At 41.1% G+C, this 25,929-nt stretch overlaps 1 protein-coding gene across 1 annotated transcript; it reads left to right on the forward strand.

Moving 5' to 3' along the window:
* The first annotated feature begins 2,073 nt into the window (after window positions 1-2,073).
* Window positions 2,074-25,305, forward strand: TMEM273 (transmembrane protein 273). The gene is made up of 6 exons (XM_082308108.1): window positions 2,074-2,180; window positions 7,300-7,350; window positions 8,177-8,287; window positions 10,027-10,051; window positions 22,397-22,423; window positions 23,214-25,305. Exons 1-6 carry the CDS (start codon window positions 2,126-2,128, stop codon window positions 23,257-23,259), a joined length of 315 nt encoding a protein of 104 aa, XP_082164234.1. The 5' UTR covers window positions 2,074-2,125; the 3' UTR covers window positions 23,260-25,305.
* The last annotated feature ends 624 nt before the right edge of the window (window positions 25,306-25,929 follow it).

The following is a 25,929-nucleotide window of genomic DNA, read 5'->3' on the forward strand; positions in this document are numbered from 1 at the left end:
AGTTTGGTCAAGAACCAGAATAAACCCACTACAAAGCAGGATTTTATTAAACCTGGCTTATTCTGATCAGTGCTTTTCCTCACTGGAGGTATGCTGTGAATGAGACTAGTGAAGCATACATAGTCAGTAGTGCGCAGTCAGCTAGCTGAGTTATCTGAAACATTTTGTGGAGAAGTAGCAACGGAATAAACCAAGTGGCTTTAGAGAGTTCAGCCAAATACTCAGATGTTTAGTTGCTTCTCTGGAATATGAGAGCCCCCTGAGACCACTGGCTGAAACCACCACCACCACCACACCAAAAACAAGAGGAAAAAAAAAAAGAAAAAAAAAAAAAAAGAAGAATTGACATTCATGTTATTCCTTCCATAAGAGGTTCTTAGGAAGCTTAGAGCATGGGATCATTTGCAGGTGAAACACGAGGTACAAAAACGTTGGGGGTTTCTTACAAGGATCCCGATATTTTCTGTCCAGCTGGCGCACAGATTTTTGTTTGCTTTGTTTTGGTGTTTTCAACTCTGATCCCAGAGAGAATGAGGAACAATGAAGGAGCAAAAATGAATTACACACATACACACGTGTGTGTGCACACAAACACTCACAATAGATCAAAGCATTAAATACTTTCTATCATATCTACTACACTCAGTCAGTTCTACCTATGCTTCATACAGCAAAATAGGCCAGGAATTAAGGCCACCTCAGAGGGTACATCAGTCATCTTTATTTATATTTTTAGTACCTCATGAGTCTTTACTTGTTGGCTAACACTGTGTTTTGCTTATCCCTCCACAAACACCTGGAAGTCATAAACATGATTTTTCACTCACAGCTTGTCAGAGCAGCTAAACATTTGTGAACATCTTGCCCATTTGCAGTCATTTTTCCACCAAGGTGGCCATACACATGTAGTCACCGGCATTCCTTATAGACTACAATGGTCCCATTAAAAACAGACTTCTGGAAGGAGGGCTTTACAACTGTAATTTACTCAGCAAGACAGATGTTTCATCCAGCCTTAAGATGTGACATTCTGCTGGGACCAGATTGCTCAGACATTCCCTCACCAACAGGAGGAAAAAGAAATATCCAAGAGTTTTTTCTCTTAAAACTTCTCACTCAAGATATGTTTCAGATTATTTTGATTGGAGTATATAAGCATCTACATGAGATAAAGATACCAGACAGCAAAGGACTAATCTAAAGCAGAAAGGTACATCAAGAGGCAGGTCTAGAGACCTCTGCTGCAAAAAAAATGAGGCCCATGTTCTTGTGCCTTCCACCTCTGAAGGACAAACCTGAAATGATTTGGGAGGAATGGGTTCACTTATCAAAAAGCATTAATATTTACTTGTATGTGTTGCTATCATTCAGTTTTGGAACAGGTTAACCTGTTTGAAAAGAATTTTCCTGAAGAACAGAAAAATCTGTTTTTTTCACTGTGGTTCAAAGAATAAGCTTGACTCCTATCAGAAACATCATCTGCTAGTAAGTGTCTGCTTTTTAGTTCCTACTATGTCAAGACATTTTTCTTAGGTAGAAGTTCTTTTCCAGGAACTGGCTTGCAATGGTTTTGCAGCCATGGTGAGTTTCTTCCACTCTGCTCCTGAAAAAGCTGGTTATAAGAGGGAAATGTTCAGCCAAGTACTCCTCTCGTCAAAATGTTATGATGGCATTCATGTTGAGTTCAAAAAAAAGCTGGTAACATTGAGAGAGATTGTCTTAGAGGATTCTCCTTCTAGGACAGAAAACTCACTTGCATCTCCATAGATTCAGAAGACTTCAGCAGAGACCAGTTCATTGCAATAGCATTTTTCAATTTTGTAAATAAAAATGCTAGCGTTTAAACGTCCCTTAGAGAGTGAAACAGCTGAACTAGGCTGTGACTGTTGGCTGTCCACCTCCACAGAACATTTTCAAGTGGGGATTTTATTTATATGTTGAACTTAAACACCAAAAAGGGAACTTCTGTTTGCAAATATAACTACTCAGGATGTGACTGTAGTTTCTCAATATAGTCACATGACCTGCTTTAGCTTTTTTTTTTTTTTTTTTTTTTTAAAAGACACTGCAGAAGAGCTAAATTCAGAAAATTTGGATTAAACCACTCTGTTGTCAAAACTTCGCGATGACCTTACTAACAAGCTGGATATCAGTCCTAACAGCATTTCTTCTTCTCTTACGTAAGTGATCTATCATATTTCTTTTCCATCCTTTTTAGGAGCTTTTTTTTTTCCTGAGCTTGGTGGGGTTATTTATTTCCCAGTCTAATCATATGTATGTTGTTTAAAACTTTGTTTAGAACTCTGTTCCTTCGAGAAAGAACATTTGTTGAGACAGTGGGGTATTTTGCTGAGTTTTCTAGCTAACATGTCCTAGACTGAGTGCTAAGGGGTCAGCTGTGCGCAATCTAGAAGGCACCATGAAGTTAAGTACCTGCGTCTTTGCAGATGAGATAGCAGAGCCGCTGAGCATCCTGTTTGGCACTGTGTAGAAAACGGTACTTCAGTAGAGTATAAAGAAAAAGTTGATCTCTGTGCATGCTATCTGCAAGCCACTTTTGGTCTCTGCAACTCTCACTTACAGGACTTTGATGCTCCTGACTCAGGCTGCTTCTAATGCTTCCTGCCAGCCCAAAGCAGGACTTTCTCAGCCTCACAACTTGCCTCTTACTTCACAGTTACTCACCTCCACTTTGTGCAGCAAAGAAGTGGGGCTTATGGATAGGAAGTGTCAGCAGGGGTCATACTAACATTGTGACTAATATGGACTAATGGGGAGGATGGAGCTGGCAGCAGCTACAAAGACAGAAGTTTACATGGGTTACTGTGGTCTGCAAGACGTTAGGTAAAGGGGCAGGCACCCTCTGGTGGCAAAAGCCCGATCTTTACCTAATGGACACCTGCCACACCACCCTACTTCTTGCAGAAATCCATAGAAAATCATGATCTACTCTTGGGGGATCCCACAAGGGCAGTTTGCCCCATCTGAGGCATGCAGACCAGCTATTGCAGCTTGCATCCACTGGATATCCTCTCCTGCCTCTGCTTCTGCAAGCAAAGCTATCCATAGATCTATAGCAGTGCACTATCCTCTTGTCATCCTTCTCAGGGTATACATAGGAATTTGTCATTCTCGCTATCCTTTTTTGTTGGCCCTTCAAGCCTCTGCACCTTTCTATAGATGCTTCCAAGAGTCCAGAGAAATGGAGACTGTCCACCACGCAGGACATGCATAACTAACTGTTCTTATAGATGTGAAGAGAAAGTCAGCAATAATTGCTCCCTGACTAGTTATTGCTCAGCAAACAAATGGCATGAATCCCATTAATACAGTAGCATCTGCCTACAGCAAAGAGATGCAGACTCAAGAGCAGCAGGACATGTTCTACAGCAAAAGGCACTTTGCAATAGATAAAAGGAAAAGGCATTAATATACTTCCATGGAAAGGTGCAGGCAATGGCAAATCCATAGGCCTTGGATGAAGGGGTGCCTGGCAAGGACTAGAGCTCAACAAATTCCTGTCTTCACAGAGAAGTGAATTCTGTTCTCATCTATTACTACAGAGAAGGAATTTGCCTCTAACTTGAGGATCAAGGAAGGACCCCATTTGCCTGGGTGCCAACAGTGCCTATCCTATGAAATTTACACGTAGCTGGGAATTTTGCTACACTAAATCCCAGCCAAAATACATTTTTTTAATAATGGTTTTCAGCAATGGTTTCTGGCAGGATCATTGTCTGTAATCTCTTTGTTGTCATGGGCATTCCTTATTTGACTCTGGAGTTGCTCAGACACCCACTGTGAGCCATCCTTTTTTTCCACCCTACCTCTGGGTTTCCCAGGTACTTGCTTCCTTTCCCATTTGCTGCCTCAAAGATAAATGGCACTGAACCCCTGGCTGCTGCAATGCCACAGGACCAGCCACTATCTGTTGCAATGAGGAGAAACCGGAGCTGGGGGAGGAAGGGAGAAGAAAGTCACATGGAAGCAGGAGGAAACAAGCAAAGGGACTAAGGCAAGTGGATGTCCCTTGCCCCTTGGTGCAGCTCAGAAGCTGTTTTCTGCATAGCCCAGCTCTGTGCACAGCAGGTCTGAGGAGGGCTAAGCCCGCCCAGGGGTACACCAAGATCAGAGACCAGGGGCTCCCAGCCCACTCCCAGCCCAGTGTATTTATTTGCGGGTCCATCACTTGCTCAGCAGCTCTACCTCAGGGGAGACAACCACACTGGCAGAGGACTGTGGTGGGCAGCCAGAAGCAAAAGCTTCCTCAGCTGCATGCCTGGCTCCAGCATACCAGACCAAGCCTGGCTCCTCAGGCAGGCTGCTGCAGCAGATTCACACTTACTCTTTCTCCATCTGCGCCCATCTCTAATGCAAGATCTGTCTAGTCTGCAGTCTCATCTCCAGACTCTCTACCAATGACACATGCACAAAAACATTCCCCCTCTGGTTGGAGACACAGCCTGTGCCTCTTGCCAGCCTCCTGATGCTGCCAGAGCCCTGGGGTCACATCTCTATTATAGTGCCAACTGCACGCTACGCCTAAGCCAGTCAAACAGGAGAGGTGAGAAAGCACCGTCAGTTGCTTTGAGACACTTCAAAAAATGATCCACGAGTCACTCAAGTATAGATATCAAATTAATCTGCAAGGGTTTTCCACCCAGAAGCAAATATTCTCCAAGTTCAGAAGGTTTGTTCAAGGCATGTGAGTTAGTCTAAATCCAGTATACAGAGATAAAGGGTTAGAAAACTAGCACTGGGACTGGAGCACTGCAGAATCTGAGGCATCATTTCTAACCCCTCTGTACCGGGAGTTTTGTGCACAGCCCCAAAAGATCTAAACTGAAGATGGGATCTAGGTCAAACAGCAACACACATGTATTTGACTTCGTCAATCCACTTCCTTCCACCTAAGGAGAAACTGAAACAAACAGAGGCTGGCTATCTAACAGAGTCTTCAAAAGCAAACGGTATTTAAGCAGCATCCAGTAAATTATATTAAACCTTAATTAAAACCATATTGAAAGTATGAATTGAAAATGTTCTCTCTAGTCCTGTGGGTTTTCAGAGATTTCCCTCCCTCCCTTTTTAAAAGGAAACTAATAATTTAATCTCAATATATTAAACTGACCTACATAAAATATTCCATGTAAAATATTATTTCTGCCATAAAACACATAATCTGTCACTGGTTTAATTCCATTAGAAAGCATACATTAAGGTCTATGTATTATGATCATTAGGATAATAAAAGTAATACAATATCACTTTTATTATATTTGAATTTAAAACATTCTTCATATGAGCACAAAAAATAATTAAGGAGATGGAAGAAAGGTTTTTTTTTTAAATTTATAATGAAATAAATTCACAGGTGAGAGCAAAGAGACTGGTTTTTAATCTGGAAAATCAGTAGCTAAGCTTTTTACACTCACTGTGTAGTCTCAGACTTTTTTTTTTTTTTTTTTTTTTTTACACAAAACTTTGATTTTGGTCATTTAGAATAGCCAGCTTTTGTGATCATATCTGCAATTGGATTCCCCACCCCTCCCGACTCCCTTCTCTGAGTGTCATGGGGTTTTTGGAGAGAAAACATTTCTGCTTGTATAAAATAAGTTTCCAGACATTTTAATTATGCCAAAAAGTTTGGCAAAAAAGGACTTTCAGCTCAGAATTATAGCTCCCAAAATACATTTGCTTTAAAACTCAAGATTTTTTTTAAGCTCGTCTCCAGATTTTTGAAGCTTGGTTTATAACTTATGAAAATTTGAGATTAAAAATGTGATTAAGACCAGGAAGTAAAACCAAAGCTGTTGTGAGCCACCCAATATATCAGATTTTTCTGACATAACTGTGGAAACCCCAGAGCCCCCACTCAGCTCAAGAGAGAGTTTCAGCAGTCTGAAAAGCAGACTCAAGATGGATTTCTGTAAAGGTACCAAAATGGCTGGTTTTGGAGTGGAAGAACTATGCTTCAGGTTTAAAAGGAATCATATTTCTAGCATTCATTTTACTGGACAAGAAATGAAAGCACAGCCCCCAAAACCTCAAGAAGACAGAATTATTTCTCCATAAGAAGTGGAGGAAAGAGAGGAGAGGCGAGCTGGGACTTACAATGTTGGACACCTTGACAGTAGGAAAACTGAATGCATTTAAGACCTTAAAATTCCACTTCAGTTTCAGTCAGATGATACTCCCTCACAATTCCCCATTACAGTAGGCAGTACCTATAAAAAGATGATGCTGCATGCAAAACAGCTATCTTCCCACCAGGTCCCATATGTACTGTCACCCAGGCAGTGGATTGTCAAAGAGCAAGAGCCATAGGAGAGGACTTCATGTTCTGCCTGAAGCATGTACAGGAGACAGAAATTTCATAGCATGCCGTTTTAAGATGCAGGAGTGATATCTGCCTTTAAAGCCTTCTCATGCTCCGGGCACCTCATGCAGCTACACATCAGTTACATCATTTGGAGCTATTTGAACAGACTTTGGTGGAAATATTCTTGCATGCCCATCACTGAAAAAAACATTAGATTGCTAAAAATGTACAATTTCCTATAATAAGTAAGTAACATTAAAACTAAACACGACTTTTCTCCTTTTTCTTGACTTTTTTTTTGTTTGGAAAATTTTGAATCTATTTTCTTCAAAAAGTGCGTGGGAATGAATTCTTTTCTTCAAAGCCACTCCATTCTGAGGGCCTGCACACTCTGATCATCAGGCAGCATAGTTCAGTGGCTTTATGGAAAAGGGAAGGGCCAGGAGGGTGTCCTTTTGATGAACATGGAACTTGGCATGGACTTTCAGCCCATAACATTTTCTTGCAAGAGGAAAAGACCCTCTTATAAATCACATTTTGGAGACTGAACCTACAGGCAGGATTGGGACTCACATTTTCTGGAGAAGGGTGCTGGGGCATGCCATATTCTTTCCTGTTAACATGTCTTGTTAGCTTTACTGCATCCATAATCTTTTTCTTGATTTATAGCAACTTCTCCTGCATACAGCTCTGAGATTTGCAGTGAGAAAACTCTAGAATGGAAACAGTGTTAAGACAACATAAAATTTTAAAATTGTATTTTCTATTCTGTCCAAAAACTGGCATGTGGTGGCCACATTCCTAGGATGTCCTCATTAACTTGACTGATAACACTTCACTACTCCAGGAAGCCTCAGATCCTTTCTTAAGCTTTACCAGGATCAACTATTCCCTTGGAAATAGCCAGATACAGCATTCTCCTTGAATATAGAGCATTCTCCTTGATGTCCTAACAGGCTAAAATATTTCCATTTCAGATTTTTGGAGAGCAAAGGTCTATGCTTCTGGAAACACAGAGGAGGAAATAGGTGAGTTCATGGTGAGATTTTCACTTCCAAGCAGGAAGTTAGGGGCAAAGCAAATATAACAAAAATGAATGTGCTTAGAAGACTTTACATGCTTTTTATGTCTAGAAGATAATCATCTGGTTGTGTTTGTATTTTGCCTAGCACAGCAGAGTCCTGCCATGTGACTGGGGCCTTTAAATGACTTTTAAGTAAACATAACGAGCATCTGGAACACAGATCCTGAACATAGGCACCCTTCTGCTGGACAGATGAAGGTGGACCCTTATGTGATTAAAAAACAAACAAACAAACAAAAAATCACAATCTGGTTCATAGCTTACACAAAAAATCTCCTGCTTCCTTCCAGCAAAGACTTATAGAGGCAGAATAGGCAGGCATGGCAGGAGGCTGAGTACTGGGTGGTGGAGATGAAGCTGTGCATGTGCGGCTGCAGAAAGCAGGAATAAGAGTTTGGCAGGATACAGAGCGGCAAAGGGGTGGGGATGGGGAATTTCACTTTGGCAGGGGAGGAAACTAGAGCTCTAGCTCTAAAACTCAGCTGAGACCTGCACACACCAAAGGCTAAACTTGTTCATTACCATAGAACGGCATTGAGCCCCTTAGCCACAGGTTCACATGGTTTCATGATGAGTTGGAAGAATAGACTCTTCTCAGCTACCTAGTCTGGTTCAGCATTATCAGCCTCTTCTGAAGAATAAATATGACTTTTTTTTTTTTTTTTAGGGATGCATTTAAACTTTGGAAACTTTGTGTCACTTCTGAAAAACAAAGACTGTATTCATTACTTAATGGTGTATACTCACTGGCTTGTTTTCAATTTTTGCAGATTTCACATATGTTATTATAGGAGTTACTCTGGGAGCATTTCTAGCAATCGGTTTTGTAGCGGTAATAATCTGCATGATCAAAAAACAAATGATTGACAACGACTTTGGAGGTAAGAAAAAAAATACTCCTTATTTCTTATCCAGACATCTAGATCTCCTTATGTTCTGATACAGCACATCTGAGCTTCAGTGTTAGGAATTGTGTATGTACTACAGCTCTGGTTTTCCTTTGAAGAACTATTTTAAAGGTGTCTGAAGTGTTGGAGTCCCTAGAACTGCAGATTCACATTTCAGTATAATCAACTCTGCTCTTTAGTCTTACAAGAGAAACAGAATTCACTTCAGCTTACTGCCTGGGTTTCTTTTAGAATAATTAATTTCTAAAACAAAATTCTGTCTATTCACCATAAGTTAAAGAGCCTGTTGGATTTGCAGGATGGGCAGGAGTCTTGCTTACACTTCCTAGCCAAAATTAGTATTTATTTCACTGATTCTGCACTTTTCCTTCAAATGTGACTGACTGACTCTAAGATATGCAGTTCCGATCAGAGTACACAGCTAAACTCCCTACAACTTTTCCACTGTGACTGGTTTTCAAGTTGCCACAGGAAAGCATGTTTTTCATCTGAAACAGGCAAAAGCTCTTTGATCTAAGATCATAACTGCTGATAGAAACAGCTCCTTTTGACTTTGGATCAGCAGTTTACAACCCATGGTTTTGGATTCAAATGCAAAATCTTAAAGTTAAACTGAATAATGCCCATCATTTCAGTAGACAGAAGTTAGTGACAGGCAGAATTTGTTCCATGGGCCTCCCCAGAGGCAATGCTGGTCCATGGCCCTCCATCCTCTCCACAGAGCCTCTCTTACTTGACAGGACTCTGAAGTGCTTCACAGAGCACTGTAGAGCAAATATTGTGATGATTTCTTCTACTGCTGAAATACAACTCTCATCTGCGTAATGAGGTAACAGCACACAGTAACACTCAACTGCAGTTGAGAGCTAGAAATAAAAAAAAATCATAGCCAATACAATAACAACAGATAAGGGCAAATGGGGAAATGCAAAATCCTAACAGGTTGACCAGAACATCAGTATAAGATATTCTTTTTTTACAAAAGAATCCTTCATGCGACAAATGAGAGGTAATTTCCCATTATCCAGAACTGTCTAACTCTACTAAGTCAGCAGTGCACCATGACACACCGCTTCTAGAGTAGTCACAGAATTTTGCTTAGTAAAAAGGAGAGCAGAGTGGTCTTAACTATTAAGTTTGGAGTGAAGTAGACTGAACTCTCTGGGTCCAGTACTGCTACAGTGAGCTCAGCCTATCAATCACAACCTGATTCCATCCTATTGACAGTAAACACTGGTCTTTCAAAGTTTAATTTTGCGAACAGGTTTCCCAGGTACCTTATGATGATACAAATGGCAACGTAATGCCACTTTCTGAAAGACAAACGGCTGATGCTTTCTTCAGTGGCACTACATAGCAGGCCTGAAGGGAAACTGATTCCACCTCATTCTCATCAAGCATCTGCCCTCAAAGTTGTTTCTCATGACACTCTGGGGATGTGCTACAATCAAACTCAAAACTGTCAAAATGTTAGAAAAGATACAGCTCTGAGAAAATTGACACGAGATATTCCAGCTGGAAGAACCAAGAAAGGCTTTAGGAAGGTTGCATGACACTACTAGTATCAAAGCGTTTTGCCTCAGAAAGGATGGATGGATCTTTACCAGGTGTAACTATGTTCTTCTGGTTGCATCCTCACAACTTCTGAGCAGGCCTATCACCACTCTGTTCCTTGTTTCTTAACTAACCACATTTTCCTGTTCTCTCTTTAGAATCAGATGGCAAAATGGATAGAAGGTAAGAGTCATTGCTCTCTGCATTTTCTGAGGCAGTGTAATACGCAAACTGTAATGTTTAACTCCTTTCTCTCTCTCTTTGTGCATGATGCTTCCCCACAGCTGTGGTTTGGATGGTAGCACTAACACACATGTAAGCCTCTAGAGGACCATATGATACACAGTGTACCTAGTGGATCTGCATAGAAAAAAGAAATTCCTTGTAACAGGGTTTTGACATTTCACAAATAGGAAAAAAATCCCACCAGACTGAGATTCTTTTTAAAAAGAAAATCCTTCAAACACATTTGATTAAGCTTTCTTTTAAGTTTGTACTATGTATTAAAATAGCAAACTCATTTTAAAAAAGCATTTTTAAGGGATGAAAGCCAAAGGCCTTGTTTCAAAAGTGCTGAAGTTGGATGTTCTTTGACATTGCTAGAACTTTTCCACATTTTTTCTAAAACAAAGTTTTTACTGTATTGTCATGTATTCACAAGCCCTTTAGATTAAGAAAAGAAAAGACAGGAGGAAAAATAAAAAGATGTAAGCCAGCGTAAATGGCTTCATCAAAAATTTCCCAGTTACTATGTCTGGATCTCAGTTCTGAGAACTCCCTTCACTCCAGGCTCTTACAGGTCAAGGTCATGCAGTGATCATTCCTGCTGGAAGGGATGCATTTTTGCCCTTCACCTTCTTCCCTGCTATCCAGAAACAGTAAGACCATTTTAGGTTTTGAGCACCTGACAGGTTCACAGGCAGAAGACGCAGTGCTAGACTGCTTAGGCAATGGCGACTCCTCATCTCCTCCAAGGACAGGCAATAGGGTAGAGATGTACAGGAGCAGGGACTGTGGACTGCAAGTTGTCTGTTAGCTCATGGTAATGTACAGACGTGGACACTTTTTTTATGTCCCTTTGAGACATTTTATAAGTGACTAAAAAAACCCAAACATTAATTAATCAGTATTCTCATGAACTGAAGGCAACAGCTGTACTCAATGACCTAAGAAATGGCCTTTGGCCTCTCTCAGAGAGCTGAATAGAAGGATGTCCCCATCACAGTCATTCCTCATAAAGAGAGCACAGCATATGTAAACACTCAACTGAAGATCAAAGCAAGGGCACCCCTTGCAGCAAGTACTTCAATGTTTTGCCTGTCCAACAGAGAAGGTTCCCAACCATGAAGCATCTGTTATTTTCCCAGGGAGACACTTCCCCAGCCTAACACAGCTAACTGTCACAAAATGTTTCCGTTCTAGTAACACACGATTCCCTTACAAGACACTGACAATTTCCGTGTATAAAACTAAAATAGATTAGGACTATTATATGGCCAGAAGAATAAACATAGAATACCCGGTAAACTTTCTGGTGTATTAAGGACAGTATAGACAGAGCAACGAATAGGGAGGGTGTGAAAAAGAGCTAAGCCAAAACAGAAAAGCCAGAGACCAGAGTCAAGAGAAAAGGGAATAAAGGGAGGAGAGGGACAAAGACAAGAAGAGACACATAAGGCAATAGATTTACTGCCTGGATGAAATTCAGGTGGTATGATCTATGAACTGTTCCACATTGGACTTTTCTACCTCCTCTTGCTGTTTGTTATGTGTGATATTTTCCTTCAGAGACAGTTTCAACATCTATGACACTGTCCTTTGATCTTTCTAGGGGAAGTGATTGACTTTATCATGGCAGCAAAATTTAACACCTTTAATGATGACCTTACATTGAGCCCTTTGATAATTCCTTGTCCCAGTCTACTAGGCATTTGCTAAAAGGTAGAGTGAGGTTTCCAGTTTCATGTCAAAATTCTAGTCTTAAGGCTGGAAATGTGACACAATACACAGACTCTTTGCCTTAGAGCCACTGACACCGACCAATGAGAGAAGCTGTAATTCCACAATGTTTGGAGGCAGAACTATGTATGTTAAAGATTTTTACCGAACTGAAAAAAGTAAACAACTGGAAATCCACTGTTGCTTCTTAATCAGTTGTACTTTTCAATTCTACTGTGGCAGTGAATAATTTACTAGCAAATCTTTGTCCTTATTCCCTTCAGGGCATCTAGGTAGTACTCCTTGGTGGCTCATTAAGGGATTCTATAATGCAGGTGTGAATCTGAGGAAAGAGTATACCCTTCTACTGGTCTCGAGGAAACCTCTGACAGTAAAAATACTACCAGATCCATAGCAAACATTTAAAAGTGCCCCTATAAACTAATCCTTAGTAGGATTAGTGAAATGCAGATATCCTCAAGATAGCATCAGTTTTTAGCAAGGAAGTATATATGGTGCTTCGTTTTATAAACAAAGCTGTACTTTTCCGTATCTTAGCTAGTTAATGCAGACCTAGCTTAGTTGGTTTTGCACCATCATTCTGCAACCCAAGCAATCTACTCACAGAAAATCAAGAGGAAATACATCATACAGGATTCAATGTACTTTTTAGTCTTTCCTCCTAACCTTCTTCAGGGTAGGGACTTTCCAGATGGTAGAGTTTGTGTTGACATGTTAAACTGACCTATACCTAATGGGAATATCTTAAATGTTGGAACTGGACTTTTATAGCACAAGTAATAGCTGAAGTATGTGGTAGCCATAGGACTCTCACCCATGGTGGCACCTCTTCGTTGTAGGACAAAACTTGACCCAAAAAATGGGGTTACATACCATGTTTTGGATTCCAGCATTATTCATCTAACTGGTTGAAGTTGTGTATCTCTGAAGGGAGATGTATGGGAGGTAGCCTTTCTTAACAACGGCAACCAACAAAAATCCCCCAAAACCCCACAAACAGAAAGTCACCACAATCCCCCTCAGTTTATTTCCCGAAAAGAGCATTGAAACATTACTCATGCTGAGTACTTGCACTGTAAGTGCTACAGTATTAAAAATACCAAGGAGATTCCTCAAGAAAATCCAAGATGTATGTTCATTTTTATCTGATTTATTTTTCCCCATAGGTCATAGGGATAGTTTCCCATTTATTCAGGTCACCAGAGAGACATGATAATTACGTCTAAACCGAGTTTAGTTACTTGCTTCAGTTCCCTGGGGATTCTAATTCATGGCATTTTTGGCCCAGTGGCTAGTCCTGGAAAACCCTTTGATAAAGCAAAGTCCACTATCTGAAATCAGCTAGTTCTAGATTTACTCCAACCAATCATACAGCCATCCTGAATCCCTCAGGGATATAGGCAACCTGAAACCCTCAGGGATAATCAAGACACCCCCGCTTTAGGAATGGGGAGGAAAACTGGCGTATCTTCTGCACACAACTTCATTTTCTGCTTGATCAGTGATGATGATCAGTGTTTGTTCAGGAAAAAACCTTAATCCAGCTGACAGAGCACTCACCAAATTCACCTTCAGACAAATTTTGTTTTAAATTTCACATCATTGTGCCCACGAGCGCCTCAAGCTGCTCAATAATTTCTCTCCCTAGCTGGGACATACTCTGAATGGGTGTCACCCAGCACAGCACCATCATAGTTGATGGAGTTGCTCAACCTCATACCAGTTGAGGGCCTTGATGCAGATAATTTTTTATGCTAGAACCCTGATTAGCTGGTACTGAACCTAACCAACACATTGCAAGAACAGGTTTCCACTAAAATCAGGAAGCATTCTGATATGTCCTCCTTGATACTTTCCCAAATACTTAGAAGTGTTTCTACACCCACATGACACCGAAAGCTCATTGTGTAATGAGCTTGTGTAAATAAGCTTACAATACACAATAAATTGTGTAAATAAGTAACAACATTTACCACTCTATTTAATCAGGTATATAACATTAAGATTTAAACAATCAATTCCTAACAGGATGCCCTTAAACTCAATGGGATATCTACTAACACTTGAGAAGAGAAAGAGGCTTGAGGCAAGCTTCTGTCAGCTAACAAAACAGTAATTTAGATGTCAACTGACAATTATTTAATGTCCTCTTTTTTAATTAATAGCTCACGTCAGTTTCAAATGCCATCTTGGTGTAAGCTTTGTAAATTATAATGCCTAAAAATTTCATGCAAGTTTAATGTATTAATAAAAATGTCTGGGCACATTTAATGCTAGCAATATTTTGAGTTAACTACAGTGTGTGGCAGTCAGATTTATTTTGACAGAAGGAGATAAAGAAAGAGACATACAGAGACAAGGAGAAGGACGGACAGACAGAGAACATTTACTAAAAAGGAAGAGGTACATATTTTAAACCTGCTGCAATAGCAAAAAGGAATCTGTTGCCTCAACACATCCTGTGCAACAGCACACACCAAAACTCCCCATGCCACTCACTGGGTTCTACAGGCTCCCATGTAAATCACTCAGCAGGAGACCAGGTTTTAAATGCAATACACAAGTCATTCTGATGTTTGATGGAGGAGAAGAGGAGCTTGGGAGCTACATCAGCCAAGTGCCTAGCGTATCAATGATTTTCTTTTGTTACCCAAAGCAGCATCTAGATGTCCTCTTTTATTTTCCCACTTAACCGCTACTTCCCTTCTAAGGGACTGACTTCTCTTTCCTTTGCCAGACTATGCTTGGGAAACACAAGGTACTCTTGACAATTGGAGCATTCTTTAGGCGAATGGAGGAGGGCTTGGAATGTTATTGCACCTTAAAAGCCTACAATCTCCTCATTGTCTAACTCTAAAAACAGCACCAAATCCCATTATATAGGAGGTGAAATCATCCACTTGGAAAATATAAATATCAGAGATGGATGGCATGGCAAAGACTAGTTTTGGGCAATCATATGCAAGTTTGAATGCTGAGCTGCAGTTTCTTCCAACAGAAAAACTGTCTCAGCCTAAACATTTGAGCCAAGAACCTTTTTCCTAGCATTTTGTCATGTTCAGGTCTGTAGTCAGCTGCATTGACAGGCGGAGATAGTGAACACGAGCTAATCAAACCTGTTTGAAGGATACAAAATTGTTAAAAGTCAGATAGAAAGAAAAATCTCCTGTTTTGGAGAGGAGAGAAGTTCTCTCTGATCTAAATAGTCCAAACTGGTCTGTAATACTGTGAAATGCAGAATGCATCGTTTACCAAACAGGAAGCCAGCTGAGTAGGTATGAGTCATATCACTGATACTATCAGCTGCAAATGAGAGACACAACCTATCTAATCACCGGAGTCTGAGCTCACAAAAAAAACTTAACCGGAGACCTAATTTTGATGCTAGGCTACTTGAGAAAGCCACAAGTGGGAGTCCTTTGGAAAATGGGCCCAAAATTTACAAATCAAAATCCGTAAGTAAATACACATTGAAAGAAAAGAGACTTTGGCCTTGTCTGAACATGTCACCGGAAGAGTGGCACACAAGGAAAAAGGATCAAGATCTAGAACAGAGCTTGCGCAGGACACTGGGCATTGAAATGCATTGCAGTGACTCAGATACTGCATCAGTTATTCACACGTAACACTATACATTCAGATTGCAGCCAGGGAGCGATACCATCTCAGCCACTCTACTACCCATTGAAATCATATCTGCTTAAGATGCAAGCACATACTGCTGCTCTACTATAGGCAAGTTCATTGGCAAAAGTACTTGAAATAGCATGATGCCAAAAATTAATCTGCAAAGGAATTCTCTTTATCCAGTTCCTAATCAGAGTGACTAAGATGTCTTCTCCACAGAAGATTTTTATACAAAGAGAGCAGGAAACAGGGACTAGTATTGGTTGTTTTAAGCCATGCTACAGCAACTTTTGTGAATTTTAATTACTTTTCAATGAAGTAATTACCTCCTGTGGAAATATGTCAGACTCTGAGACAGATGTTTTGTTTGCACTGACCTGACTTTAAGAGGACATTTTTCCCAGCACTAAGGTATCTCACTTTTCAGCCTGGAGATACCTGGAATGAGGCTAGTTCATTCCCCACGTTTCATTCAAGCTGTGGCCTTCCTGCTGAGACCCCAATTAAAAAGTTAACACAGGATTTGTTTGGACACTTTTGCAGAAGGAGATGAAATCAGTGACCCATTACACAAAATATGTGACCATTGAATTGTCTATCACTACAAAGCACTAACAAACATTCTCAACTGCAGATGGATACGAAAAAGCACACATTTTCCTAGACATAGATCTACGTCTGTCATATGTCCCCAGGAGATGGGCACTATAGCATTCCATCCCATCTTTACCTGCAAGATTACAGTCTCCACCTTCCAAGTTTCCTATTACTTAAACATGCTTCCTCAGTTGATTCCAGCTGTCTCTTATCTTTCTGATTCACCACTTCCAACACATGGGATGCAAGAAATACAGGCACAGGAAAAGAATTTGTTAAACACAGTCACTGGTATTCTGAGGAAAGCATTGGAGTGTTACCAACCTTATCAGAAGAGCAAGTGTTGATATGGAATGGTTTGAAAAGGTGAGTTGGCTTAGCCTTTCACGCAGAGTCCCAGCTGCTCAGGTTCTTCCCAGCCTGGCCTTTGGACATGTAACAATGAAAAATCCTAATTTTCAAAAAGTACTTTCTTCTTTAAATGTAATATATGACCCTGCCTACCATTCACTCAAACTGCAACTGACTCAAATTGCAAACTCAACTCACTAGCCTTGCAAAAAAGATAAAAAGAAAGAAAGAAAAAAATCCAAACCAGTGACTTATGAAATGGAAGAGTTATTGGCACACAATGGGTGTCTCATGGGCAGTCCTTCCTGAGGTGTCTCATATATCTGTATTAGCAGAACAGTGCCTGGAACAGACCGAATCCTCCAAGATGCTTTTCAACACCGAACATAAAAAACAAGAGCTTCAGCTGTCAGAAATTAGAGCTGCCAGAAAGACACCTGGCAGAAGGCAGCTCACACTACAGCACGGATGGGCCTCCCTGGCACAACAATCACTTCATACAATCCCACAAAAACACACCCCAGTGGATCTGCCCCAGCCTACCAGTTACCTCCCTTTCCCCACTCAGCTCAGTTTTGCCCTTGTTGTGTGCAGTCATGGCATTTCTGTCATAGAAAGAAAACATTGTCTGGTCTGGAAAGAGCAAGGTTCAGCAGAGGGATATGGGAAAGCAGAGAAGAAAAAGCACTGGAGAACATACCAAAAAGCTTCAAACTCTCTCCAGCTTTCACCTGCTTATGACCATCACTATAGCTGATGGAAATAGCAGAGCTCTGTTGCCTCCTAGTCCATCTATTCTCCCATCTCCATCCTGGTTATCTTTCCCAGTGCCCACTGGCCTTTCTTCACCTCTCATCTGTAGCCTGCAGGTGTCTGTTTCTTCCCATGTAGAAGACTAGAAATGGTGGTGCTTACACAATACAGAGCATGCCACAGCTCCCCCCCATACCTTGCAGACCACTGCTCTTGGACAGACTGACTGCAACCCTGTCCTTGTTTTGGGCTGTCTGAGTGCACTCTTTGGCCTTGAGTCTTCATCTTCCACAGTTCCATTCCCGTGTGCCCCAAGTATCTTCTAGACTTGCGGAGGAGGCAAAACTGAGTTTCAGTGCTACAGTTCTTCCTTGCAGGAGCTGTGACCAGTTCAAAGTAGCCTTCTTATGCATGGTTATAAGCATCTTGCAACAACAGAAGTGAAGCATCAAAGGGAAAAAATTAGCTGTACCCTACACGTACCCCTGTTCTCTCTAAATCCCCAGTAATCCAGACAACTTCCTGGATTTCTTCAGTAATCCTCAACTTCCTTACAGCCATGGAGTTGCCTGCATCTGTCTTTGTTCTCCTAAAACAAGCCTCTCTTTTCTTTTCCTCTCCCAGGCATATTCCTTTTAAACTATGATGGTCAGTGTCATCTTCTTGGATCTGGAGAAAATCAGTCATGCAGATTCAGCAGAATCTTTGACACCTCTGGGGTCAGAGACTTGAATGTTTTCTTTTAACATCCCTCAGCTATATCCTAAGCTGTTCTTTCACTTGCCACTCTTTTTTTTTTTTTTTTTTTTCCAAGCAGCCCTTCACAAGGTCTTTCATTCTGTCAACTAATATATTCTACAAACAACCCAAACATGAGGTCAACACGAAGTTTTCATAGGTTGTTAGAGGTTTACAAATAAGGAAAAACAGAGCCAGCAAAGACACTTAGCCCCCTCCATGATCTACATAAGCCTTGCAAAATCAATCAAAAATTATTCCTTTGTGGTCTGCTTTGTCTGCAGAGCCTCCCTTCACATTGCCAGCATGGCCAAATATCAGTAGTGAACAACTATCATGAGAATGCGAGTGGAAGACAACTTGGGAGGCGTAGAGTCTTCTTAGACAGTGAAACGCAAATGCACTTCTAAGGAGCAGACACCACCTGCACAAGATGAGTCTAGCCCTGCTGATATACCAGAGCAGGCCTAATTCCTTGCTCAACACTGTAGGGATTAGTGGGTGGCTGATAGACTGACGGCTGCATTCACTGCCTTAGGTTTTCTCAGTATGCATCCTGGGAACCGAGTTTAATGGAAAATATTTAAAAGCTGCACAAATGCCATAATACTACATGTTATTGCAAATAAACATAAGTGTGAACAGAGATGGCCTAAACAACTCCATGTGTGCTTCTGTAAATGTTAAAAAATGACAAAATGATCTCAGCAGAAATGGCTGTTTCAACTCCTTGCACATATACATTTGCAGAAACAAAACGTAAGTACCCATTCTGTGTTGAGGCAATGGTCACCAGTGACTAGAGCAATAAACTGGCTTTTCTACCTGGTTCTGTCACTGTCCTGTCTAGCCAAACTTGTTATTCTGAACAACCTTGGACAAGGTACTGTGGCTCAGGTTACCCTTTCCATAAAATGAAATTACTCTTTATATCACACACTTCAAAACCAAGGACACTGAGCTTTGCACTGTGCTGGGGACACCAGGCATTAAAAAGCAGCACTAAGACACTCTTTAGGCACTTTCAGGCTCTCAGTTCCTCTTAGCACCATTCCTGAATGGAGGGAATACTTCATATACAGACACATATGCACACAGAGACAGTTTTTTATATATATACACATACGTATAGCCCAGACTGTTAGGGTGAGATTAATTCATTAAAGCCCTTTCCAGGATACAGCATACTTCACTGATGCCAGCTACCAGCCTGATGGGCAGAGCCACACTTCTGGCTATTTTTTGCTCCTCCCTGGCCACTCTCCACATTCCCTGGGAGAGCATCTGGCCCAGGACGCCTGTGCTCCCTTCAGATCCGGGGGCTGCATTTGCAGTTGACCTTTTCACAGCTGCCAAACAGGGAGGAATCCTTAGTCCTTTCTACCCCTCTGCACAACTGTGTGAGGCTAGTCTTGAATAGCTCTAAATCATTTGATTGTAAGAGTTGGTCCCAAACCTGCTGAGTCAGGAGAATGTTTTCCTGGTAATATTCAGACACCTGTCAGAGGCAATTCCTTCCACAGCTATCGTGGTCTCTGCTGGCAAACTTGCTGGTGCCACTGATTCCAGCAACAAATGCGTAACTCTACCTTTCCCTGGAGCTGCTGCGAGTCTGGATAAAAAAATCAGAAATGTTTCTGGAAGAGTACCCTCTTCACTCCTGTCAACAGACACCCAGGGTAACGCAAATATTAGTTGCTACTGAGCAGAGAGCCTCCTGCTCCCAGGCAGCGCCTGTCTGCCATCCAGACTGAGTAGCTTTATGTTGACTAGAGCTTGTCAGAGAGGTGACAACATGGGATTAGCTAGGCATGAAAGCTGCAATCATAGCTAAAGGACAGCTTAAAAACAAAACAAAACAAGGCCTCCTGAAGCAAGAGACTCAGAGTGCCACAGGTCTTAGCCAGAAAAGAACAGCATCAAATCAGAGCTCCCGCGTATTCCAACTCACAGAATTTCCTGTATCCCATTGAATTTCTGGACAAGTTCACACTAAACATATGCAAAAGGAATCACTAATTTCAGATGGACTCCTAGGAGCCTTTTTTCACTGAGTTCTCAGAAAATAAGATTATTTATAGATCTCTTTTTAAGATCATACATATAGTCTGTCAGATCATTTTATTTCAGCTCCCTGATCTCTTACTCTCCAAGAGTTCTTCCTTGAAGGACGTGTACTAGGTATCAGCAAAGCTAAGTTTGTTTTTCTTCTGGTTGTTGCTTATACCCACCTACTTCCATATTCCATGTGTACTTTATAGCCTGGTGCCAGAGAGCAAATAGCAAGCTGCAAGAAATGAGCTAGTATCACACAAAGCGATGCTGACTTCTGCCTTGTAGGCTGCAAATGCTTGGGGATCCATGGAATATTTCTCATGGGTTCACAGAAGTTTATGGGCTTAAAGGCTTTCCATATGCGTTTAAATGAGGCTTAAAGACACTTCACAGAGGCCCACAGCTTTAATGGAAAATTTGTACAGACTTGTAAATGGAAAAAGACAGAAAACCACTGGCTGCAAAGTAACTAGGTTATTTTTTGTGTATTAAGAACAACACCTGGCCCACTCCCAAATCTGATTTACTACATAGACATTGAAATGCAAGTACTGAAGATTAACTACTCTTTTAGGTGGAAATGCTGTTTGTAAAGTGTTTGAGAACTGGTTCCTTTGAGTGAGTTTCCATGACTCCCTGGAGGAGAGCAAAGCATGGGCCAACAGAGTGTCCCATCTCCAGAGACAGTCCTGCTCTGTTTCCCCCTCCTTCCCAGCACAGACACACGTTCTGGTCAGGCAGTCACGCATCTCCACTGCCTCAGGGAACCGGCCCTGCCAAAAATCTATGCAATATAATATAAAAATAATTTTCAGAGTGATCAGGCTGTTCAAGGACATCTGGCACAAGGGAAGTAGTGAAATATTACAGCCGAGGTGCTGGGGAAGGCTGAACCATCCTTTCCTGCAGCAACTGGCATTGCCAACAGTGGGAAGGCAGCCTGAAAGCATCAGCAAGAAAGGCACTCTCTTTAGGCGACTTACTGATTACATTGGGCTACATGGAGAAGTGCATTGGCCTCCCAACCAGTCTCTTCTTTGCTCTTTTTGTACACAGAGAATTGAGTTACTTAGGGTTAGGCCACAGGGAGGCATTGACTTGGGAACAGTGCTGAAAGACAATGACCTTCCCTGCAGTTCCCTGCCACCTTCTCCTCCAACACAGGCAGAGGGAAGGATCAAGTGAGCATCCCTGAACCTAATCCATTGCTGATTCACCCCAGTTAGCTCAAACCACTTTGCACTGGCCTTGTTCTGCATTAATCTCTTGTCATAGTCAGAAGAAGAGGGGAGAATTGTTGTCTTTTTTAATGGCTAAAGTTCCAGTCAGGCAGAAACTTGTGTAACTTAGTTCACATGCTTAAATCTGTGTTAGTTTGTGTGAAGAAATTTTTACAAGTTCAAGCACAGCCCATATCTGATCCCCTGATTATGTTTTGAAATGCCTCTCCTTTCTGAGAAAGAGCTGCCACAACTGCTTGGAACAAGCTGAAAAATATTGCTGCATAACCATGACATCCTGGGTAATATCAGAGCTGTGTCACTAGAAGAAATTCCTTGTGTCTGCAAAGTGCCAGACCAGTGCAGGCACAGGAGGGCTGAGACAACCCCCAGGTACCTCCAGTGTGGTCACCAAGCTGCAGGCAAGTACTGGCTAGGTGCTGGCGAGCCTCCCTCCTTGCACTTCAGCAGACACCTTCTCTGGATGCTCTGGAAGCTCCCTGAGGGGTGGGCAAAGCAGGCAGTATGGGAACTTAGCTATGAAAGCACTGCAGGACAGTGCAGATGCTGCCACTTTATAGAGCTATGCTGACTCACCCCAGCCCCAAACTGGAGAAAGAAATAAGGGAGGAACCGGAGCAGAGCAGAAAATATCCCTCTGATTCCAGCCTATATATGCCTCACCATGTGGTCTCTTGTGGACTGTATGTCCAGTTCAAACTAGAAAGACAAGAATCAGGTCTTAACTCTTTCTTACAGACACTAACGGTTAGTGCAGAGAATTTCACATGAACAGAAAATTTCACCACAGCTTTCCAAAAGACACGTGTGACAAAGTTTCTCTCAGAGAAGGAAAAAAGACTGAGGCAAATTACAAGAAGCACATCCCTGCCTGCCAAATCTCCTGCAAGTTCTTTCTTTAGCAAAGTCACCAGAAAATGCTTAAGTAGTATTGAAGAAAAGGAACTACGATGAATACCATTTACCAGTGGAGTCATGAGATCTAATATAAACAAGTTGAGGGCCGCAAGGCAAGGCAAGGTCTTATTTCCAAGTATTGACGCTAGATGGAGTAAAACTGAATAAAAGATTAAGAGCAGTGAAGAAGAGAGAAAGGAAGAAAAGTTGCCGCATTTCCCCAGCTCCTAATGTATTGCTTCTTTGAATGCTCGTCTTTGATTACTGCTCTGAAAGTCACGATTAATATCTCCCTCTCTATACTTTGCAGGTCAAATATGGGATCAAGCCAAAACAGGTATGTCCTGGGGGAAGGAGGAGTCTGGTGGAGCAGGGAGGTGGAGTAGGGAGGTGGAGTGACAGTACAAGGCAGACACATAGAAGTTGTAAAGGCACATCTACCTAGGCGAAGGGAAAGGTCGCACAGCAATAAAGGCTGTGGGGTTAACCTGAGTCCAGCCAGGTCTGTCAGACACTCTGCGTGGCCTAAGGCAAGTAATTTAACTGCCTTGTCCTCCAGCTTCCCAGTTGTATACTTGGAATACCCTAATGCAAGGCCCAGGCATACTGCAAAGCTGTCTGCCCTATGCAGCTGCCCCCCACATTAACAGGTACTCCAAGTAGTATGTTCTTGGCAAGATGCTGCAAAGTGAGCCCCACTCACATGGCAAGGCAATAACAGGAAGAGTCCCAAACAACAATAATCCAGAGCCTGCAATACGGGGAGCAGTTCTTATAGTAGGATGCTGCCCTAAAATGCATTGCTTGCTGCTAGTGGATTCCTACCTGGCAGTGAAGAGGGCATCTGGAAGTCACCGCAACAGCCAGAATCACACGTTTGTTCTGTTAATTCACTTAGGAAAACCAGATACCTCCAAAGATAGAAAGAAACATCTAGAAAAATAAAAGTTAAGTGGGAGGAACTTTGTGAATGTAATTCCAGCAGCTCCATTAATAATTTTCTAGAATTCCTGTAATTTTTATCTGGGTATCTCTCAGCTCAGCTTTTACAATGACACTATGCACCATCCCAGGTAAAACCAAAGCCAGAAAGTTATTGTTGACCTCTGATGTTTCCTTCTTTTCAGAGACGACATCAATGTACTAGGAAAACAAAGTACAAATCATCAATAATCCTTTTGCCATCGACAGTTACCTGCTCTGAGGATCAATAGAAGTCCCTTGTGTGCAGGCAGAAATCTCACCAATACCAATTCCTTTCTTTGTTCTTTAATTGAAAGACTGATTGATTGATTGATTACAGGAAGAGCTTCTAGTGCATGCTAACTTCAATCACCTGCACACAAAAAGCCTGCAATCCCTAACAACATGGATATGAAGGAAATGTATGAGGAAAAGAAAATAGATGAGCTCTACTCATTAATAGATCCTGTTTAGTCTGTGATAAGTATATGGTTGATTTCTAAAATCAGTTAAATACAGGGTAATCAAAAAGGTAGCAACACATTTCAGCAGCAGAATTCATGGTCATGCCCATATTTAAAGTTAGGTAAATAATGACTGAAGTAACTTCAAAAATCATTAATTTGAGTTTGAAATAAAACAAGGCTTCTCAAGTTTTTCAGGAAATACATGTTTTGTGTTAATATGAAAACATCTCATTTACACTGAAGTTATATCTTTTTTTTAGCTTTAGGATGGACATCTTTAACTGTTGGTGGCAATGCTAATTTCAGCTATTTTAAATGAAATATGGTAATTGAAAATGAAAAATTCCTTTTTGAAATAATGTTTTTCATGTTTTGTTTTTAGAAAATTAAAATGAAACCAGTTTTGTATACTCAAAGTTTCTGGACATCTGAAAAAAAACATTTCATATAAACATTCTATAAACAAGCTAACCTGACATTTCCAAAATTCACCCATCCCTATTTTTTTAGTATTAAAAAATGCGCTAAGTTCAGTCAGAATTTGTGAATAAGTTCAGTCTCCCAGTGCCTTCATTTTTGTTCTAGCCTTATACATTCTGTTGAATTTGATTTCATCAAAATGTCTTTGCCTGGCTCCAATTACAAGCTTCTTACAGTGGGAGTGACAACAAGAAAAAACAGAGCTTTGTCTCAGAACATTTAGAACAGTTCAAATAATTTTAAATGGCTTAAACCAATGTTATTTTGTAAACATGTCCCAGCTTTTACCAAAGGTGTGAGCCTGCGGCTTCGGTCTCAGTTGAGAAAATATTGCTACAGATTCTATTCTGTTTGTTTAAATCCACTTCTTTCAAGAATGCTTTTTTATAAAAGATATGGTCATCATAAGGTGCAAGAAAAGCAGGATTTTTTTTTGTGTTTCAAGCCAGGCTTTCCTTTCAGCTTGTGAAGACAGGGCAGCAAATGTCAGCTGTGGGAGCTCTGGGAGCACTTGGCTAGCAGCAGTGCCATGCTGGGTGTCCTCTGCTATTCCTACAGCTCCTCTCAGGAAACCCAGCAGGACTCAAAGGCTTGAGAGCCTCAGGTAGATGGCATGCACAACATTAAGTAATATCACAATATTTCACAGGCATAGCTGTTATGTCATAGCATTACAGGATGACTCCAAGCAGGACGTTATACTATTTTATTGCAACTTACAAATAACCACCAGCCAGAACCAAAGACCACAAACTGTAAATAGATTGTACCTGACTAAACTTTCAGTTCAGGTCAATGTCTATAGACATAATGATTTTTTAATCTCTCATCTAACATACATTCCTAAAGTTAACTTTTAAACCAGTGTCTGCTCTCAGTTATGCCATGTAGCAGATCATAATAAATAAAGTTCTTTCCAGTTCTTCGCTACTGTAATATAACAGAAGTTATCCAACTGTAAAAAAAAAAAAAGGTGAACGTTAGACTGAAGTTCAACCTAGAAATTCTGTGTATTATTAAGCAATATCACTTGAAAAAATCATGGAAACCAGGGCCTCCCATCCAATGATCATCTTTCAGATCATGAAGAGCTGCAATTAACCCCATGCATTAAAGGCAGAGCTGATGTGCTGAGTCAGGGACTTAGAGTCAATACACTGTCAGAGCACAAGAGCAGATATATCAGAATTTTGTTTCTATGAAGAATAAGCTACTGTACTACTTGTAACTGTAACTGAAAGCATTTGAATATGTCTTTGTTCTGACCTTAGCAAAGCAGGTAATTTTCCAAATGTGCAAAGGAAACTGGATGGTAATTTTTCCCACACATTTTGAACAACAAAATGCAAGGTTTATTTTCAGAGAAAATTGATATATTGGAATAATTTCCCTGGATTCCTAGGTGTCTGTTACCCAGTTCAGTAACACTGCAGTTTATTAGCAGCGTTTGCTAAGAGATAAACTAAAGCAGTAATGTGATACTTGTAAGTAATTGTGTGTGTGTACATGTGTAAGTGAATAAACCATTGTGTAAGGTATCTGTTAATTGATTTGCTTCCTTTAGTACCATTTTAATTAAGACTTGGAACAGAAGTGAGCATGTGGTCAGGGAGGGAAGTTATTACCTTCCCTTATTTGTGTGAACAAATGTTTCTTTCACATCATATCTGTACACTATGGGAAATAAAGATGAAAACAAACAAAAAGTGGTAAGTTACAAGCAGTAGAGGAAAAAGACCTGGAGAATTAAGGTTAGTAATCTTGATCAGGCAAATGCTCTGGGGTGGTGAATAGATTATAAGTTCCTGAAACATTTGATGTGTGCCTTGGCTCCCTGGGTATGGGAAAAGGATGGGCAGCGCAGAGACAGACAGGTGGGGACAGGGGCCTCCGGAGCTGCTGCTTCTGCTGCCACTGAGAGGTTTGGGCACAC

The sequence above is a fragment of the Platalea leucorodia genome (genome assembly GCF_965183815.1).
Source record: "Platalea leucorodia genome assembly, chromosome: 4".
NCBI classification, from domain to species: domain Eukaryota; kingdom Metazoa; phylum Chordata; class Aves; order Pelecaniformes; family Threskiornithidae; genus Platalea; species Platalea leucorodia.

Bases quoted from the DNA above. Each gene is read 5' to 3' on its own strand.
- TMEM273 (XM_082308108.1), top strand. From the start codon at position 2,126: ATGACCTTACTAACAAGCTGGATATCAGTCCTAACAGCATTTCTTCTT. The intron at 8,288-10,026 runs GTAAGAAAAAAA...TTCTCTCTTTAG, and splicing joins GATTGACAACGACTTTGGAG to AATCAGATGGCAAAATGGAT. The intron at 10,052-22,396 runs GTAAGAGTCATT...TATACTTTGCAG, and splicing joins GATGGCAAAATGGATAGAAG to GTCAAATATGGGATCAAGCC.